The sequence below is a fragment of the Salvelinus namaycush genome, chromosome 23 (genome assembly GCF_016432855.1).
Source record: "Salvelinus namaycush isolate Seneca chromosome 23, SaNama_1.0, whole genome shotgun sequence".
Lineage (NCBI taxonomy): Eukaryota > Metazoa > Chordata > Actinopteri > Salmoniformes > Salmonidae > Salvelinus > Salvelinus namaycush.
Genome location: NC_052329.1, coordinates 26,322,220 through 26,343,129, shown reverse-complemented (window position 1 = coordinate 26,343,129; position 20,910 = coordinate 26,322,220). Strand labels below are relative to the sequence as shown.

General features: G+C 42.9%; 1 protein-coding gene across 1 annotated transcript; it reads right to left on the bottom strand.

Moving 5' to 3' along the window:
- Nucleotides 1–1,356: 1,356 nt before the first annotated feature.
- LOC120018578 (glycerophosphodiester phosphodiesterase domain-containing protein 5-like) lies at nucleotides 1,357–13,648 on the bottom strand. The gene is made up of 16 exons (XM_038961791.1): nucleotides 13,644–13,648; nucleotides 12,943–13,048; nucleotides 11,007–11,110; nucleotides 10,753–10,846; nucleotides 9,495–9,554; nucleotides 8,380–8,478; nucleotides 8,147–8,240; nucleotides 6,957–7,102; nucleotides 4,535–4,617; nucleotides 3,790–3,940; nucleotides 3,323–3,541; nucleotides 2,944–3,101; nucleotides 2,724–2,868; nucleotides 2,370–2,452; nucleotides 2,142–2,221; nucleotides 1,357–1,445 (listed from the first exon to the last, which is right to left on the bottom strand). The coding sequence occupies exons 1-16, from the start codon at nucleotides 13,646–13,648 to the stop codon at nucleotides 1,357–1,359; spliced, it is 1,716 nt and encodes a 571-aa protein (XP_038817719.1).
- Nucleotides 13,649–20,910: the final 7,262 nt, after the last annotated feature.

Here is a 20,910-nt window from a genome sequence, read left to right as displayed (position 1 = left end):
TTGCAGAAGCAGACGCTGTATTTCACTGCCATGCTAAAACACTAGGCTACTGCTTGGTCATACATTCAAATCTAAATAGCAACTCATGATCATTAAAACCACAGTACAATCAGTGTTCACCTGCATCCACTCACTCACACAATATAAGACACTATTCATCAATTCCTCTAATGCAGCTGATGTCTGTACAGTTATGAGAACAAAAAATATATACTGAACAAAAATCGAAACGCAACATGCAACAATTTCAAAAAATTTACTGAGTTACAGTTCATAGAAAGAAATCAGTCCATTGAAATAAATTCATTAGGCCCTAATCTATGTATTTCACATGACTGGGTAGGGGTGCAGCCATGGAGGGCATAGGCCCACCCACTGGGGAGCCGTGCCCCCCCCCCCCCCCCCCCCCCCCCCTCAGACAATCCTTCAGGTGAAGAAGCCGGATGTGAAGTGAAGGTCCTGGGATGGAGTGGTTACACGTGGTCTGTGGTTCTGAGGCTGGTTGGATGTACTGCCAAATTCTCTAAAACAATGTTGGAGGCAGCTTATGGTAGAGAAATTAACATTAAATTCTCTGGTGGACATTCCTGCAGTCAGCATGCCAATTACACGCTCCCTCAAAACTTGAGTCTTCTGTGGCATTGTGTTGTGTGACAAAAGTGCACATTTTGAAGTGGACATTTATTGTCCCCAGGATAAGGTGCACCTGTGTAATGATCATGCTGTTTAATCAGCTTCTTGACATGTCACACCTGTCAGGTGGATGGATTTTCTTGGCAAAGGAGAAATGCTCACTAACAGGGATGTAAACAAATTTGTGCACAAAATTTGAGAGAAATAAGCTTTTTGTGCGTATGGAAAATGTCTGGGATTTCTTATTTCAGCTCATGAAACATGGGACCAACACTTTACATGTTGCATTTATATTTTTGTTCAGTGTATATTTCCTACTTGAGCAGTTCAGTTGTTTAGTTCCAGTGGTCACCAGAATGAGTGTGAATGAGCTGGTCAGGTGAGGACACAGGAACAACAGTCTTAGTCAGGATGATCAAAATACTGACTCATCTTTCACATTACATCACCCTCTTCCTCTTTTTACACATTCAGTTCCTCCTCTTGTTTTCCTCCCCGTTTTCCTTTGCTTATTCTTGTGCGTTCACACTTTGTGTGTGTGTGACTGGGTGAGTGTCTGTGTGTGTGCCTGTGTGTGCCTGTGTGTGTGTGTGTGTGTGTGTGTGTGTGTGTGTGTGTGTGTGTGTGTGTGTGTGTGTGTGTGTGTGTGTGTGTGTGTGTGTGTGTGTGTGTGTGTGTGTGTGTGTGTGTGTACTTATGTGCCTCTGTGTGAGTGTCTGTGTGTTACTCCTCTGTGATGGTGTGGAGGGTACTGGGGGTCCGTAGTTCCGTTCGGACATTCCCACTGGAGATGGACCAGACGTCGCTGAGCTCTGCTGGGCAAAGGATAGGGATTAGAGGTCAGGGGTGTGGTAGTTGAGGTTCAGGTCAGCGGTTGGTGCAGGGTTCATGTGTGGGTTGAGGTCCAATGGTTTGGGGTTTGGGAATGGTTCATGGGAGGTTCAGTGGTTCATGCAGGTTTCAAGGGTTGAGAACCAGATGGTTCATGGGAGGTTCATTGGTTCATGCAGGGTTCACGAGTTGAGTGGTTCATGGGTTAAGGTCCAGAGGGAGGGAGATGAGGGTTCTAGTGGGAGACTCTGAGTGGAAGGGATTCCATCGACCCCTCCCTGACTCCACTGGATCTAAGGCACAGACAGAACACAGAATCATTTACGCCGGCATTCCAGGTAAAATATCAAATCATCCTGGAGGTGCACGGCTGTACACTGCCTTAAAAATGCACTAACATACTGCCTCTGATGAAACAGGCTTCTTAATGTTATGAGTCCAACAAACTAGAGGGTTAGAACACCACGGGCATTGAGCAGAGAGTATTTTACAATTTGAATTGAATGTCAGAAACAAACAGCTAATCCAGCTCATAAACTGTACAGATATGCAAGAGATGAAAATGTCGCTGTGCTTTTTAGTATATGCGCCTGTGTTTCCACAAGTAGGAGACTAGTCCAATGGGAGAGGGCTATAGTGATGTACAGTATTTAGTATGATATTGTTGTTGTCCTTACCGGTCCGGAACTTGCTATAAGGCCCGGTCTTGTGTGTCTGCCGACTGCCTGACCAGAAGTGTAAGCCTCGCTCACGCCACCTGTAGGACACGGAGAAATAGCACACTTCACACACACATACAGACACACCTTACAGACACACCTTTACCTAACTAACCCATTATATTTTCCACTGTAATCATCTCACTCACACACCTTTGACATGTATGTAGAAACGTGTGAACTCACCAGTGGAATATGAAGATGCAGACGATAAGAGCAGCAGAGACCAGGTCAGTCAAAACCCACATCACACTGTACTGCTCTAGAGTCTGTAGGGGTTGGGAAACACATGTGAAGACATTAGTGTGTGTTTGTGTGTGCGTCTCACCATAACGAGAACCGATGTGTGTGTGTGTGTGTGTCTCACCATGATGAATAGCAGTGTGTGTGTGTGTGTCACAGGAGGCTGCTGAGGGGAGGACGGCTCATAATAATGGCTGGAACGAAGAAAAGGGAATGGTATCAAACACATTACTACGAGCCTGTCCTCCCCAAATAAGGTGCGGCCAACCTCCTGTGGTGTGAGTGTGTGTGTCTCACCACAAGGAGCAGCGGTGTGTGTATATCTCTCAGCAGCATGTTGTTGGTGGTAACGGAGGATGCTCCACTGCACCAGGCCAGAGAGTAGAGCCACGGCTGGTTCACTACATACAGGTTCACACTGATGTTCACCGACCTGTACTTACTGAAACACACACATTCATGGTGGGTGAGGAGAGAGACGTTTTATAGTACATCATGTGTGTGTGTGGGTGTGTACCTGATGTGTTGTAGAGACATGGTGCTGTAGTGCAGGTTGAGGGTAGTGATGTGGTTGTCCTGTAGTTCCTGAATAGAGGCAGTCTGTCCTGCTGTCTGTTGCAGCTCTGGATCCACCTGCTGTACCTCCCCTCTCTGATCTGATGGCAGCCACAGCACCTACACACACACACACACACACACACACACACACACACACACACACACACACACACACACACACACACACACACACACACACACACACACACACACACACACACACACACACACACACACACACACACACATCTTAAAAAAGTCTGTCCCTTATAAGAGCATGGCGGCAGGCCTTTCTAACATGGTCCTGTAACATGGTTTCCACCCATCCACAAACATACCTGGCTGGAGTTGATGTGTGTGTGTATGAGGTCGAGGGTGATGTTGAGGTAGTTGTCTCTATAAGGGTGTCCAGGAGGAGGCTGTCTCAGGTCAAACAACACTATCCTGCTTGTCCGATTCGCTACGTCCAGAACTTCAGCCAGGGAGGGAACAGTCTGATTGGCAGCTAGCGCTCGCTGCTCTGGAGTCATAGAGGACACCGTGCCAAACGGATCCCACTGGGAGGGGGGGGGGGGGGGGGGCAGAGAGAGAGAGATGGTTAAAAGAGGTCTGTAATACAGCTACTAACTAACCCATGGCGCTGAAGTCAGCTACTGTGTGTGTGTGTGTGTGTGTGTGTGTGTGTGTGTGTGTGTGTGTGTGTGTGTGTGTGTGTGTGTGTGTGTGTGTGTGTGTGTGTGTGTGTGTGTGTGTGTGTGTGTGTGTGTGTGTGTGTGTCGCCATTCAAAAGTGTGAGTGTCCTTACAGAGAGGAACCAGGCCCCAGCGTTGAGCAGCTGTACATCAGACCAGGTGAACAGGGCAGCAGGTGTGTGTGTTCTGTTAGGAAACACCTCCTCGACGTTAGTGGTCCTCTGCAGGGTGAGGTCATGCATCACAAACGGAACGCCATCAGCACTAGGAGAGAGAGAAGGGGGAGGGGAGAGATTAGGTCCTGCCGTTCACATGGTCAAGACAGACATGTGTGGCAGGTCTCAGGTGAAGATACACTCGGTCTGCTAGCTAAGGTCCTGCTAACAGGCCCGGTTCAAATACATGTACTATTTTAAATCTTTCAAATACTTTGAGCTTTGGCTTTCCTGGAGTGCCTGATGGGCGGTTCCATTACACCCTCCCAGCTTCTCAAGCCCAGCTAAAGTATCTGAAATTATTTGAAATAGTATTTGAGTCTAGGTCTGCATGCTACATGCTAATGCTAAAGGCCACATAGAGAACACCGCCAGCGCCAGGCTAGCAGGCCTGGACAGGAGTACTAACCTCTAACTGGATTAGTTAGGCTGTAATCACATTAACTGTGAGGAGTGGAGGGACGCTAACGCTAATGTCTGATCTCTAGGATTAGTACAAGGCTGCCAGGATAGGACAAGGCAGGACAGGGGTCAAAGCTAGCCAGGACACGGGGCTATTACAGGGATCAGAAGGGGACAGACAGACAGACGACAAGACAGAAAAACAAGACAGACAAAACAAGACAGACAGAGGGGTGTGTACCTTATAGTGACGTCAGTCTCCAGCCCGTCCACTCCAGCCTCCACTGCACTCTCAAAGGACATTAGAGTGTTCTCTGGAGCAAGCTGTTAGAGGACAGACAAGCACGCACACACCAAGGTATGTGAGCGGAGCGTTCCCAATTTGACTGGAGCCTGGTGCGAGATTCCTAAAGGCTGGAGCGTCAGCCTTCTCGCCAGCTCCAATTTTGTCTCCAGTAGCACTCACTTCACAAGCTCAGAGGATGCCCGGCTCAGCATGCATTTGTAGTCTACTTGTGTGCTGCTATAGCCCCTTGCTTTAGCTACTGTCATTGAGTTCACAAAATATTTTCATAAAGAAACTGATAAAACACACAGGTGCAAAATCAATGTGACTAAATCAATGTGACAAAGATGACAACCAAGAGCAAGAGAGGAAATGGAAAGGGGGATACCTAGTCAGTTGTACAACTGAATCCATTCAACTGAAATGTGTCTTCCACATTTAACCCAGAGTGCAGTGATGTAGTGTCCACAATTAAATAATCATTGTGGAATCTGAAAAGACAAGCATCCTGAAGCATGGTGTACGTACTACGTACTACGTAGAAAAGAACGAGGTGGATAGATAACTAAGTGTGTCATTGTAGCAAAGTATTTATAAACTAAACATCAGATCTCTTAAATCAAATGTTTCACAATGTATTTCTTTGTAGAATAGCCTTGAAGTAATTGTATTCATCTAGCCTAAATAATGTCTGGCTCCTGACCTATTTAGAATGTTTATATGCTGTTTAATATGAAATGTAGCTTTGAATTTGAAATGATGTTCACTTCTTACATTTTCATGTTTATTCAAATACTTTTCATTCAAATCCATGTGGTTTGGTTTCAACACATAAAAAACAATTGTTAGGTCCAAGTAGTCACAAAAATAGATGGGTGTTGTGATTTTAATGAATAGAGCGAATTTGGAGTGGCAGTTTTTTTTCATGTGAGCGCGGAGCGGTTTTTAGCAGAGCGGTAGGAAAGGACATGGAGCGCTGGAGCGGTTTTTAGCAGAGCGGTAGGAAAGGACATGGAGCGCTGGAGCGGTTTTTAGCAGAGCGGTAGGAAAGGACATGGAGCGCTGGAGCGGTTTTTAGCAGAGCGGTAGGAAAGGACATGGAGCGCTGGAGCGGTTTTTAGCAGAGCGGTAGGAAAGGACATGGAGCGCTGGAGCGGTTTTTAGCAGAGCGGTAGGAAAGGACATGGAGCGCTGGAGCGGTGCGCTGCTCCATGAGCTGCTCCATGAAATACTTTTCATTCAAATCCATGTGGTTTGGTTTCAACACATAAAAAACAATTGTTAGGTCCAAGTAGTCACAAAAATAGATGGGTGTTGTGATTTTAATGAATAGAGCGAATTTGGAGTGGCAGTTTTTTTTCATGTGAGCGCGGAGCGGTTTTTAGCAGAGCGGTAGGAAAGGACATGGAGCGCTGGAGCGGTTTTTAGCAGAGCGGTAGGAAAGGACATGGAGCGCTGGAGCGGTTTTTAGCAGAGCGGTAGGAAAGGACATGGAGCGCTGGAGCGGTTTTTAGCAGAGCGGTAGGAAAGGACATGGAGCGCTGGAGCGGTTTTTAGCAGAGCGGTAGGAAAGGACATGGAGCGCTGGAGCGGTTTTTAGCAGAGCGGTAGGAAAGGACATGGAGCGCTGGAGCGGTTTTTAGCAGAGCGGTAGGAAAGGACATGGAGCGCTGGAGCGGTTTTTAGCAGAGCGGTAGGAAAGGACATGGAGCGCTGGAGCGGTTTTTAGCAGAGCGGTAGGAAAGGACATGGAGCGCTGGAGCGGTTTTTAGCAGAGCGGTAGGAAAGGACATGGAGCGCTGGAGCGGTTTTTAGCAGAGCGGTAGGAAAGGACATGGAGCGCTGGAGCGGTGCGCTGCTCCATGAGTGATGAACGAGATTTCCAACACAAGGGCATCAAAAATGCACAGTGCCAAGTCAATTTTACAGTGCCAGACTTTATTCTAATCAGGAACTCACTCTCTCTCTGACTCTCTAAAGTAACATGAGGCCAGAGTCTCTGTGTTAAAGTAATGTCACTGGATTTACCATGGGAACATTTCTGTGCCATCCTGTATCTTGTATGTGGTCATATTGATTGATAGTGATAATATTGATAATGATGTTATTGATAGTGATAATATTGATAATAATGTTATATATAGATAGTGATAATATTGATACTAATGTTATATATAGATAGTGATAATATTGATAATGAAGTTATTGATAGATAATGATCATGTTGATAATAATGTTATTTATATATATTGATAATGAAGTTATTGATAGTGATAATATTGATAATGAAGTTATTGATAGTGATAATGGTGATAATAATGTTATATATAGATAGTGATAATATTGATAATGATGTTATTGATATATAGATATGTACCATGGGAGCTCCTCTGTGTCCGAGGAGTGTTGGTTTGGGTCCCAGGGTTCCAGCTTCTCTGATGCAGGGAGAATACATGGCCAGAGGAACCAGGTACAGACTGAACAATACACTCAGGTACACACCCAACAGACACACCTGATGCACTAGAGAGAGAGCGAGAGAGCCATCGAGAGCGAGAGAGCGAGAGATAGCGAGAGAGCCATAGAGAGCAAGAGAGCGAGAGATAGCGAGAGAGCCATAGAGAGCGAGAGAGCCATAGAGAGTGAGTGAGAGAGCGAGAGAGAGAGAGACCATATTCCACAACAACCTCATACTGGAACAGGCTCTCTAGCAGAGATCCAGTGTTCTAATTCTAGTTATACAAGTCTTAATGATGAAATCAGAGCTTACAGGGGAAATCTGTGATTGCTACATCCATTTTTATTTACCCATTGATTTCTTGAATGATTTATAAATGACTCATGAATGTATAAACGCTTGGTCTATGAATCTGGTAAGAGTGGTTACATTTCTCCAGCCCCATCCCTTAGCGGGAGTCGCTTTGTTATTGTGTGAACCGCAGATTGCTCCTTTAATCAGACTACTGTACACCTGACACAGCTTAAGTGTGTGTGTGTCATTATCCTCCACAGAGAGGCCAGACATGAGTCAGCTAGTCCACCTACAGCTTCACGTCACCACGACAACTCAGAACAGTGACCATGGAGATGACAGAGAAACAAGAGAGAGCGAGAGATAGAGGGAAAAAGAGAGAGAGAGCGAAGCACAGAGTGTGCGTCATCAAATCAAATTTCATTGTCACATACACATGTTTAGCAGATGTTATTGCGGGTGTAGTGAAATGCTTGTGTTTCTAGCTCCGACAGTGCAGTAATATCTAACAATTCACAACAATACACACAATGCAGTGTCTATGTCAGGTTTACAACTCAGAAAAGGTCCCTCTCAGTCTCAGTCAACAGGGGTTGCGTTCTTCTGCTCAGATGTTGCATGCGTCAGCCAATGGTTGTGTGCCACGTCATTGACCGTGCAGTTGGGCACCAGGTTGCTATAACATAGATGTGGTTAGCTGATACGTAAAATACCTATCCAGGCTTTGAAAAATCTGGCATTTGTCCGCAACGTCTGAGCAGGGGAACACGACCAGAACCTGGACTTGTTTTACAGCAGCCAATCGGAGCACTTACCTCTCTTGTTCATGCGAAAAAAGTGCAGCGCTATTGGCCAGGACAGGAGAGTCATAAATAAAACCCCGCCTACATGAAGAAAGGGGGCTGTGACCTAGCCAATAGAGAAGGGGAGACAGCGAAAGGTTCATATCACAATGCAGACAACTGAACATACACATTTCACATTGTTACTTTGGGTCGCTTGATTTTATTGGTCTGTGTATGTGTGAGTGACAGCTAGACTGGCCAACCTGCAGGGAGAGGAGGAGGGTCTTCCACTCTTTACTCCACACCTCAGACAGAACAGCCGTGGCACTGACAGCGAATGCCAGGGTCACCACAATCCCCATCTAACACAGAAAAATATCAAAGGACTAATCAACATATGTGTCATCCTGATCAGTCTGTGCTTCTTCACAGATGATGTATGTGAGTGTGCGTGAATTAGAGTCTGCTGCCCTATATACATAGACTTGAAATCACTGGCCACTTTAGTAATTGGAACACTAGTCACTTAAAGAATGTTTACATATTTTGCATTACTCATCTCATAAGTATATACTGTATTCTATTCTACTGTATCTTAGTCTATGCCGCTCTGAAATTGCTCGTCCAAATATTTATATATTCTTAATTCCATTCCTTCACTTTAGATTGTGTGTATTGTTAGATATTACTTGTTAGATATTACTGCACTGTTGGAGCTAGAAACACAAGCATTTCGCTACACCCGCAATAACATCTGCTAAACATGTGTATGGACCAATAACATCTGCTAACCATGTGTATGGACCAATAACATCTGCTAAACATGTGTATGGACCAATAACATCTGCTAAACATGTGTATGGACCAATAATATCTGCTAAACATGTGTATGGACCAATAACATCTGCTAAACATGTGTATGGACCAATAACATCTGTTAAACATGTGTATGGACCAATAACATCTGCTAAACATGTGTATGTGACCAATAACATCTGCTAAACATGTGTATGTGACCAATAACATCTGCTAAACATGTGTATGGACCAATAACATCTGCTAAACATGTGTATGGACCAATAACATCTGCTAAACATGTGTATGGACCAATAACATCTGCTAAACATGTGTATGTGACCAATAACATCTGCTAAACATGTGTATGGACCAATAACATATGCTAAACATGTGTATGTGACAAATAACATCTGCTAAACATGTGTATGGACCAATAACATCTGCTAAACATGTGTATGTGACCAATAACATCTGCTAAACATGTGTATGGACCAATAACATCTGCTAAACATGTGTATGTGACCAATACAATGTGATGTGATTTGACTGTGTGCTGTACTCCATGGAAGATGGGAGATACCTTGTGACTCCAGTGAAGGTACAGCCTCTGTCCCTCAGACAGTAAACACACCGCCAGTACCTGCAAGACAACAACAGAGAGATGTAGATGAACAGAGCAGCAGTAGTACAGTGGTATAGTAATGTAGTAGTACTGAAGAGAGTAGTACATTGGTATAGTAATGTAGTAGTACTGAAGAGAGCAGCAGCAGTACAGTGGTATAGTAATGTAGTAGTACTGAAGAGAGCAGTACAGTGGTATAGTAATGTAGTAGTACTGAAGAGAGTAGTACATTGGTATAGTAATGTAGTAGTACTGAAGAGAGCAGTACAGTGGTATAGTAATGTAGTACTACTGAAGAGAGCAGTACAGTGGTATAGTAATGTAGTAGTACTGAAGAGAGCAGTACAGTGGTATAGTAATGTAGTAGTACTGAAGAGAGCAGTACAGTGGTATAGTAATGTAGTAGTACTGAAGAGAGCAGTACAGTGGTATAGTAATGTAGTAGTACTGAAGAGAGCAGTACAGTGGTATAGTAATGTAGTAGTACTGAAGAGAGCAGTACAGTGGTATAGTAATGTAGTAGTACTGAAGAGAGCAGTACAGTGGTATAGTAATGTAGTAGTACTGAAGAGAGCAGTACAGTGGTATAGTAATGTAGTAGTACTGAAGAGAGCAGTACAGTGGTATAGTAATGTAGTAGTACTGAAGAGAGCAGTACAGTGGTATAGTAATGTAGTAGTACTGAAGAGAGCAGTACAGTGGTATAGTAATGTAGTAGTACTGAAGAGAGCAGTACAGTGGTATTGTAATGTAGTAGTACTGAAGAGAGCAGTACAGTGGTATAGTAATGTAGTAGTACTGAAGAGAGCAGTACAGTGGTATAGTAATGTAGTAGTACTGAAGAGAGCAGTACAGTGGTATTGTAATGTAGTAGTACTGAAGAGAGCAGTACAGTGGTATTGTCATGTAGTAGCACTGAAGAGACCAGCAACAGTAGTATAGAATTCGTATAGTGATAGTACTATAGTTCTCACCAGCAGCAGAGCAACAGCAATAGAATAGTAGTAATAATATTATAGTAATAGTATTAATATAAGTATAGTATGCAGTATGTATGTATAGTATGTATAGTAGTATTACTAGTTCTCACCAGCAGCAGAGAGATGTAGGCGAAACGAGCAGCAGTAGTTGCACAGTAGTAGTAACAGTAGAAATAGTATAGTAATATCAGTAGTATAAGTATAGTAGTATTTATAGTAGTAGTACTAGTTCTCACCAGCAGCAGACAGATGTAGGTGAACAGAGCAGCAGCAACAACCAGCAGCACCAGAGACCAGGGGAACCAGAATCCCAGAGTCTCAAAGTTAAACCTGCAATGCATACATATAGTACAATCTGTGCATGTGTGGTGTGTGTGTTTTATATATGCGCGTGTGGTGTGTGTGTGTGTGTGCATGCACGTGTGCGTGGGTGGTGTGTGTGTGTCATACACATGTGTTTGTGTGTTGTGCGTGCGTGTGCGTGACCCACCAATCAAAATCATTGTAATCGTTGTGAGCCTGGCTCCAGAAGTAGAGGAACAGAGAGGAGAGGAGGAAGGTCAGGACCAGAAGGACCACGCTCCCACACTCCACCTGGAGGAGAGAGAGAAGGAAGAAGAGGGGGGAGAGAGAAGGGAGAGGGGATGAGAAGGGGAGAGACACAGGGGGGTAGAGGGAGAGTGGGGGGGGGTCAGAGAGAGAGAGGCAGTCAAAGAGAGAGAGTCGTTTTTCCTATAAAGGGTTAGATCAGTAACATTAACAACACACACTGCAGTTGCAGTATGTCAGCAGAGAGAGAATCAATACTCAGCACATGCCCAGTCCACTCTGCATTATCAGCAAACTCACAACAAACTGTTTCAGATAACGTTCTAGCTTAAGTCAGTGTTTCAGATAATGTTCTAGGTTTAGTCAGTGTTTCAGATAACATTCTAGCTTTAGTCAGTGTTTCAGATAACATTCTAGCTTTAGTCAGTGTTTCAGATAACGTTCTAGCTTTAGTCAGTGTTTCAGATAACGTTCTGGCTTTAGTCAGTGTTTCAGATAACGTTCTAGCTTTAGTCAGTGTTTCAGATAACGTTCTGGCTTTAGTCAGTGTTTCAGATAACGTTCTAGCTTTAGTCAGTGTTTCAGATAACGTTCTGGCTTTAGTCAGTGTTTCAGATAACGTTCTAGCTTTAGTCAGTGTTTCAGATAACGTTCTGGCTTTAGTCAGTGTTTCAGATAACGTTGTAGCTTTAGTCAGTGTTTCAGATAACGTTCTAGCTTTAGTCAGTGTTTCAGATAACGTTCTAGCTTAAGTCAGTGTTTCAGATAACGTTCTAGCTTTAGTCAGTGTTTCAGATAACGTTCTGGCTTTAGTCAGTGTTTCAGATAACGTTCTAGCTTTAGTCAGTGTTTCAGATAACGTTCTGGCTTTAGTCAGTGTTTCAGATAACGTTCTGGCTTTAGTCAGTGTTTCAGATAACATTCTAGCTTTAGTCAGTGTTTCAGATAACGTTCTAGGTTTAGTCAGTGTTTCAGATAACATTCTAGCTTTAGTCAGTGTTTCAGATAACACTCTAGCTTTAGTCAGTGTTTCAGATAACGTTCTAGCTTTAGTCAGTGTTTCAGATAACGTTCTAGCTTAAGTCAGTGTTTCAGATAACGTTCTAGCTTTACTCAGTGTTTCAGATAACGTTCTAGCTTTACTCAGTGTTTCAGATAACGTTCTAGCTTTACTCAGTGTTTCAGACAACATTCTAGCTTTAGTCAGTGTTTCAGATAACATTCTAGCTTTAGTCAGTGTGAGCACCTTGCTGCAGAACAGTCTGTTTATTTTCTATAACAACACACTCACTCATCACACACTGTGAGCAAGGCAGTGACTCTTAGGGCTAAACACCATGAGAGATGATTGACATCAGGAAAAGAGTGGCTATCAGCTGATCAGAGCGAATTATGATATAAATATTCTAGCTAGCTATTTAGCTAAGCAGTCGAAACAAACTTGTTTTTACTTGATTTGAGTTTATTCTGCTGCTGACATTTTCCTCGTACTAACAAGCAGTCGAATTGCCCCAATCTTTGTCTCTAACAGTATTCAAGTCTCCCCGGTCGGCGCCCACAGACAGTGGTCACTGCATGCAAGTCAGACACAAGTGAGCTCTAAGAGCGGGAAGAAAGGGAGGGGGGTATTATCTGAGATTCAAGAGCTTATGAAATAACCTAATAACCTAACCTAAAATAACATTTAAAAGTAGGCTAATTTGTCAACAACAACAACAAAAAATCCACAGAGCTGCAAAGACACTTTTTCACAGAAGGGCACTGGTTGAACCCTTACTGTGCACGTGCCTGAGTCTGTGTGTGTGTGTGTGTGTGTGTGTGCGTGCGAGCGTGCTTCTCTGTGTGTGCCTGTGTGTGTGTGCCTGTGTATAGGCTACCCTGCTGCAGCAGCACTCCCCAGGCTGAGATTTGGCCCTCTGGTAGCGTCTCCATTGACAGCCGTAAAGACCAGCCAGACATGACACAAACGGCTGGTGCTCATACCTGGATAAAAACACAATAATACTATGACATAATACAATACACAAGAATATAATACAATATTAATATAATATCACCTGGGAACAACACACTATAATACTATAACAATACTATTATACCTGTTAACGACAGCTAATACTATAGTACTGTATCATCTATCAATTACAATGGAATCTTCTGCACAAGCAACACACACAGACGCTAGCAGTTTACCTCTGCAGCAGCTGCCGCCGCACCACCTTTAGCTTCCCCAGCTTCGGACTGGACACGGACCCTCACCCGCAGCCTCACCTACAGCCCTGCATCCCAGAGAGAAAAGGGAAAGAGAGGATGAGAGACAGAGAGGAAGGGAAGGAGGGAGAGACAGACAGGGGACAGAAAAGACTGAATGGAGACTGTCTTTGGTCCCAGTAGTTTTTCGGTATTGAAGGAGAGCTGTGGAATGAAAGAAAGAGAGCGAGAGAAAGAGAGAGATGGGAGCATAAAGGGCCAATCTGTGATTTCTACATCAATGTTTGGACTTTAAGATGTATGATATTTACCAATTGATTTCTTGAATAATTTCTAAATGCCGTAGGAGTTTAGTTCACTGTCGTACCCCATCACAACCAAAAATATAAGCTTAGAGAGAGTTTAGTAGATTTAAGTTTACCAAAAGACCAAGATTCACCAGAGGAAATCTAGTAGATCTAGGGCTATATTCAATCTGATCACCCCTTTTCGGCTATGCACCTTTTAAAGGCAATGTTTCCGAGTTTGCGGAGACCACATTCACAGTACAAGTTGCATATGCTGGTTTAATGGGAAATTACCTTTAAATGTAAATCACGCTATAACGCGGATCTTCCACAGTCCGATTTGAATCTAGGCCCTACTGTATCTTTAGACACATCCAAAATGGCCTCCCTTCTCAATCAACCCTAATCTGCATCCAGCTCCTTTTTAAACACTAACATATTTAGTCTATTTAAAACCAGGTCTCCTAACAACCATCTACAGCATTCTACAATGTATCCACTGACCTAACAACAATCTACAGCATTCTACACTTTATCCACTGACCTAACAACCATCTACAGCATTCTACACTGTATCCACTGACCTAACAACCATATACAGCATTCACACTGTCTCTACTGACCTAACAACCATCTACAGCATTCTATACTGTATCCACTGACCTAACAACCATCTACAGCATTCTACACTGTATCCACTGACCTAACAACCATCTACAGCATTCTACACTGTATCCACTGACCTAACAACCATCTACAGCATTCTACACTGTATCCACTGACCTAACAACCATCTACAGCATTCTACACTGTATCTACTGACCTAACAACCATCTACAGCATTCTACACTGTATCCATTGACCTAACAATCATCTACAGCATTCTACACTGTATCCACTGACCTAACAATCATCTACAGCATTATACACTGTATCCACTGACCTAACAACCATCTACAGCATTCTACACTGTATCCACTGACCTAACAACCATCTACAGCATTCTACACTGTATCCACTGACCTAACAACCATCTACAGCATTCTACACTGTATCCACTGACCTAACAACCATCTACAGCATTCTACACTGTATCCATTGACCTAACAACCATCTACAGCATTCTACACTGTATCCACTGACCTAACAACCATCTACAGCATTCTACACTGTATCCATTGACCTAACAACCATCTACAGCATTCTACACTGTATCCACTGACCTAACAACCATCTACAGCATTCTACACTGTATCCACTGACCTAATAGCCATCTACAGCATTCTACACTGTATCCATTGACCTAACAACCATCTACAGCATTCTACACTGTATCCACTGACCTAACAACCATCTACAGCATTCTACACTGTATCCACTGACCTAATAGCCATCTACAGCATTCTACACTGTATCCACTGACCTAACAACCATCTACAGCATTCTACACTGTATCCACTGACCTAACAATCATCTACAGCATTCTACACTGTATCCACTGACCTAACAACCATATACAGCATTCTACACTGTATCCACTGACATAACAACCATCTACAGCATTCTACACTGTATCCACTGACCTAACAACCATCTACAGCATTCTACATTGTCTCTACTGACCTAACAACCATCTACAGCATTCTACACTGTATCCACTGACCTAACAACCATATACAGCATTCTACACTGTATCCACTGACCTAACAACCATCTACAGCATTCTACACTGTATCCACTGACCTAACAACCATCTACAGCATTCTACACTGTCTCTACTGACCTAACAACCATCTACAGCATTCTACACTGTATCCATTGACCTAACAATCATCTACAGCATTCTACACTATATCCATTGACCTAACAATCATCTACAGCATTCTACACTGTATCCATTGACCTAACAACCATCTACAGCATTCTACACTGTATCCATTGACCTAACAATCATCTACAGCATTCTACACTGTCTCTACTGACCTAACACTTAATCTTCATGTACACTGTCCTAAGACCTGTTGGTAGTTAGAGAGAGAGTGGGGGGAGGGAGGGAGGAAAGTAGGAAGGGAGAGGGAGTACCCATCTTCCGGTTAGAGGGGATGGGATAGAGGAGATGATTGTGGACTACAGGCAAAGGAGGACTGAGCATGTCCCCATTCTCATCGACGGGGCTGTAGTGGAGCAGGGTGAGAGCTTCAAGTTCCTTGGTGTCAATATCACCAGAATGGTCCAAACACACCAAGACAGTCGTAAAGAGGGCACGACAAAGCCTATTCCCCCTCAGGAAACTAAAAAGATTTGGCATGGGTCATCAGATCCTCAAAAGGTTCTACAGCTGTAACACCGAGAGCATCCTGACTGGTTGCATCACTGCCTGGTACGGCAACTACTTGGCCTCCGACCACAACGCACTAGAGAGGGTAGTGTGTACGGCCCAGTACATCACCGGGGCTAAACTGCCTGCCATCCAGGACCTCTACACCAGGCGGTCTCAGAGGAAGGCCCTAAAAATGGTCAAAGACCCCAGCCATAGACAGTCCTCTCTACTACCGCATGACAAGCGGTACCGGAGTGCCAAGTCTAGGACCAACAGGCTTCTCAACAGTTTTTACCCCCAAGCCATAAGACAGGTAATCAAATGGTAATCAAATGGCTACCCGGACTATTTGCATTGTCCCCCCCCCCACCTCTGTTTTTCGCTGCTGCTACTCTCTGTTTATCATATATACATAGTCACTTTAACTATACTACCTCAATTAGCCCAACTAACCGGTACCCCCGCATATTGGCTACCCGGACTATATGCATTGTGTCCCGCCACCCACCGCCCACCAACCCCTCTTTTAGGCTACTGCTACTCTCTGTTTATCATATATGCATAGTCACTTTAACCATATCTACATGTACATACTACCTCAATTAGCCCGACTAACCGGTGCCTGTATATAGCCTCGCTACTGTTATAGCCTCACTACTGTATGTAGCCTCGCTACTGTTATAGCCTCACTACTGTATATAGCCTCGCTACTGTTATTTTTCACTGTCTTTTTACTGTTGTTTTTATTTCTTTACTTATCTATTGTTCACCTAATACCTATCAGACACAAACAATCAAATAATCAGGCTACACAAACAGGTCTCTCCCACAGAACACAAACTATCTACCTTCTTCACTCTATTTGTTTTCATTTTGGACATTTAGCGTACAGTTAGTGGATTAAAATGTAGTTTACTAACATTCAATTAGGAAGGCTGATCTGAATGCTTGTTTAACTTTATCCATTTAGCATAACATAAATCACTGTTGTTTCCTATTCTACGGGCATAGTGGGAATTAATACAAACGTATCATCAGCATAGCGTCTCATTACTTCTCCTCTTTCCTACCAACCACGTGCGGAATATCATTCACCTATTTACATTATAGCCTATAAGCATGGCACAATAATGCACATTCCTCATGCTTGCTGTTTAACCTATGGGCTCACTCTTGCAATTATCACCATCCTCTCTCAACCAACGGGCGTAAATCATGGGATGTATTTATATGTAAATTTACCCATGTTCTCTCACTTGCTCTTTTCAGCACCATCCACCTCCCCACCACCACCAGCTATAATAACCTGAAGGCCCATCATTGGAACTCCTTTCTCCCAGCAGGGGGGTTTCCATGCCAGGAGTCCTGCATAGGGCTACCTGCCATCACATCATCTGTCGACGAGGCCATTCCCCAAACTATTTAATAAAATGTCATATTGCAGTCCGTCTTTATTGTTCATTCAGTTAAGCCTGTACTCCATTGAACTAAGGTACACACATCTACAGTTGAAATCAGAAGTTTACATACACCTTAGCCAAATACATTTAAACTCAGTTTTACACAATTCCTGACATTTAATCCTAGTAAAAATTCCCGGTCTTAGGTCAGTTAGGATCACCACTTCATTTTAAGAATGTGAAATGTCAGAATAATAGTAGAGAGAATTATTTATTTCAGCTTTTATTTCTTCCAGTGGGTCAGACGTTTACATACACTCAATTAGTATTTGGTAGCATTGACCTTAAATTGTTTAACTTGGGTCAAACGTTTCAGGTAGCCTTCCACAAGCTTCCCACAATAAGGTGGGTGAATTGTGGCCCATTCCTCCTGACAGAGCTGGTGTAACTGAGTCAGGTTTGTAGGCCTCCTTGCTCACACACGCTTTTTCAGTTCTGCCCACAAATCTTCTATAGGATTGAGGTCAGGGCTTTATGATGGCCACTCTAATACCTTGACTTTTTTGTCCTTAAGCCATTTTGCCACAACTTTGGAAGTATGCTTGGGGTCATTGTCCATTTGGAAGAGCCATTTGCGACCAAGCTTTAACTTCCTGACTGATGTCTTGAAATGTTGCTTCAATATATCCATATAGTTTTCCATCCTCATGATGCCATCTATTTTGTGAAGTGCACCAGTCCCTCCTGCAGCAAAGCAACCCCACAACATGATGCTGCCACCCCCATGCTTCACAGTTGGGATGGTGTTATTTGGCTTGCAAGCCTCCCCCTTATTCCTCCAAACATAACGATGGTCATTATGGCCAAACAGTTCTATTTTTGTTTCATCAGACCAGAGGACATTTCTCCAAAAAGTACAATCTTTGTCCCCATGTCCAGTTGAAAACCATAGACTGGCTTTTTATGGCGTTTTGGAACAGTTTTTGTCCCCATGTCCAGTTGAAAACCATAGACTGGCTTTTTATGGCGTTTTGGAACAGTGCCTTCTTCCTTACTGAGCGACCTTTCAGGTTATGTCGATATAGGACTCGTTTTACTGTGGATATAGATACTTTTGTACCTGTTTCCTCCAGCATCTTCACAAGGTCCTTTGCTGTTGTTCTGGGATTGATTTGCACTTTTTGTACCAAAGTACGTTCATCTCTAGGAGACAGAACGCGTCTCCTTCCTGAGCGGTATGACGGCTACGTGGTCCCATGGTGTTTATACTTGTGTATAGAGGTCGACCGATTAATCGGAATGGCCGATTAATTAGGGACGATTTCAAGTTTTCATAACAATCGGAAATCGGTAATTTTGGACGCCGATTTTGCCGATTTAAATGTTTTAATTTTTATATATTTTTTTACACCTTTATTTAACTAGGCAAGTTAGTTAAGAACACATTCTGATTTTCAATGATGGCCTTGGAACGGTGGGTTAACTGCCTTGTTCAGGGGCAGAACGACAGATTTTTACCTTGTCAGCTCAGGGATTCAATCTTGCAACCTTACGGTTAACTAGTCCAACGCTCTAACCACCTGCCTCACGAGGAGCCCGCCTGTTACGCGAATGCAGTAAGAAGCCAAGGTAAGTTGCTAGCTAGCATTAAACTTATCTTATAAAAAACAATCAATCAATAATAATCACTAGTTATAACTACACATGGTTGATGATATTACTAGTTTATCTAGCGTGTCCTGTGTTGCATATAATCGATGCAGTGCGCATTCGCGAAAAAGGACTGTCGTTGCTCCAACGTGTACCTAACCATAAACATCAATGCCTTTCTTAAAATAAATACACAGAAGTATATATTTTTAAACCTGCATATTTAGCTAAAAGAAATCCAGGTTAGCAGGCAATATTAACCAGGTGAAATTGTGTTACTTCTCTTGCGTTCATTGCACGCAGAGTCAGGGTATATGCAACAGTTTGGGCCGCTTGGCTCATTGCGAACTAATTTGCCAGAATTTTACGTAATTATGACATAACATTGAAGGTTGTGCAATGTAACAGGAATATTTAGACTTATGGATGCCACCCGTTAGATAAAATACGGAACGGTTCCGTATTTCACTGAAAGAATAAACGTTTTGTTTTTGAGATGATAGTTTCCGGATTCGACCATATTAATGACCTAAGGCTCCTATTTATGTGTGTTATTATGTTATAATTAAGTCTATGATTTGATAGAGCAGTCTGACTGAGCGGTGGTAGGCAGCAGCAGGCTCATAAGCATTCATTCAAACAGCACTTTCGTGCGTTTGCCAGCAGCTATTGCGCTGTTTATGACTATCAAGCCTATCAACTCCCGAGATTAGGCTGGTGTAACCGATGTTAAATGGCTAGCTAGTTAGCGGGGTGCGCGCTAATAGCGTTTCAAACGTCACTCGCTCTGAGACTTGGAGTAGTTGTTCCCCTTGCCCTGCATGGGTAAGGCTGCTTCGAGGGTGGCTGTTGTCGATGTGTTCCTGGTTCGAGCCCAGGTAGCGGCGTGGAGAGGGATGGAAGCTATACTGTTACACTGGCAATACTAAAGTGCCTATAAGAACATCCAATAGTCAAAGGTATATGAAATACAAATCGTATAGAGAGAAATAGTCCTTTAATTCCTATAATAACTACAACCTAAAACTTCTTACCTGGGAATATTGAAGACTCATGTTAAAAGGAACCACCAGCTTTCATATGTTCTCATGTTCTGAGCAAGGAACTTAAACGTTAGCTTTCTTACATGGCACATATTGCACTTTTACTTTCAGTTCCAACACTTTGTTTTTGCATTATTTAAACCAAATTGAACATGTTTCATTATTTATTTGAGGCTAAATTTATTTTATTGATGTATTATATTAAGTTAAAATAAGTGTTCATTCAGTATTGTTGTAATTGTCATTATTACAAATAAATGTAAAAAAAAAAAAATCGGACGATTAATCGGCATCGGCTTTTTTGGTCCCCCAATAATCGGTATCGGTATTGGCGTTGAAAAATCATAATCGGTCGACCTCTACCTGTGTACTTTTGTTTGTACAGATGAATGTGGTACCTTCAGGCATTTGGAAATTGCTCCCAGGGATGAACCAGACTTGTGGAGGTCTACAATATTTTTCCTGAGGTCTTGGCTGATTTCTTTTGATTTTCTCATGATGTCAAGCAAAGAGGCACTGAGTTTGAAGGTAGGCCTTGAAATACATCCACAGGTACACCTCCAATTGACTAAAATTATGTCAATTAGCCTTCCAGAAGCTTCTAAAGCCATGACATCATTTTATGGAATTTTCCAAGCTTTTTAAAGGCACAGTCAACTCGGTGTATGTAAACTTCTGACCTACTGGAATTGTGATACAGTGAATTATAAATGAAATAATCTGTCTGTAAACAATTGTTGGAAAAATTACTTGTGTCATGCACAAAGTAGATGTCCTAACCAACTTCCCAAAACTATAGTTTGTTAACAAGACATTTGTGGAGTGGTTGAAAAACGAGTTTTAATGACTCCAACCTAAGTGTATATAAACTTCTGACTTCAACTGTATGTAGGATTAAATAAGCCTACCTCATCTGTACTGTAACACTAACCCA

Coding starts and splice junctions, on each gene's coding strand:
- LOC120018578 (XM_038961791.1), bottom strand. Junction 7,103..8,146: donor TTTTCGCATGAACAAGAGAG/GTAAGTGCTCCG, acceptor CTCTCTCTCTAG/TGCATCAGGTGTGTCTGTTG. Junction 2,453..2,723: donor ACACACCGCTGCTCCTTGTG/GTGAGACACACA, acceptor CAACCCCTACAG/ACTCTAGAGCAGTACAGTGT.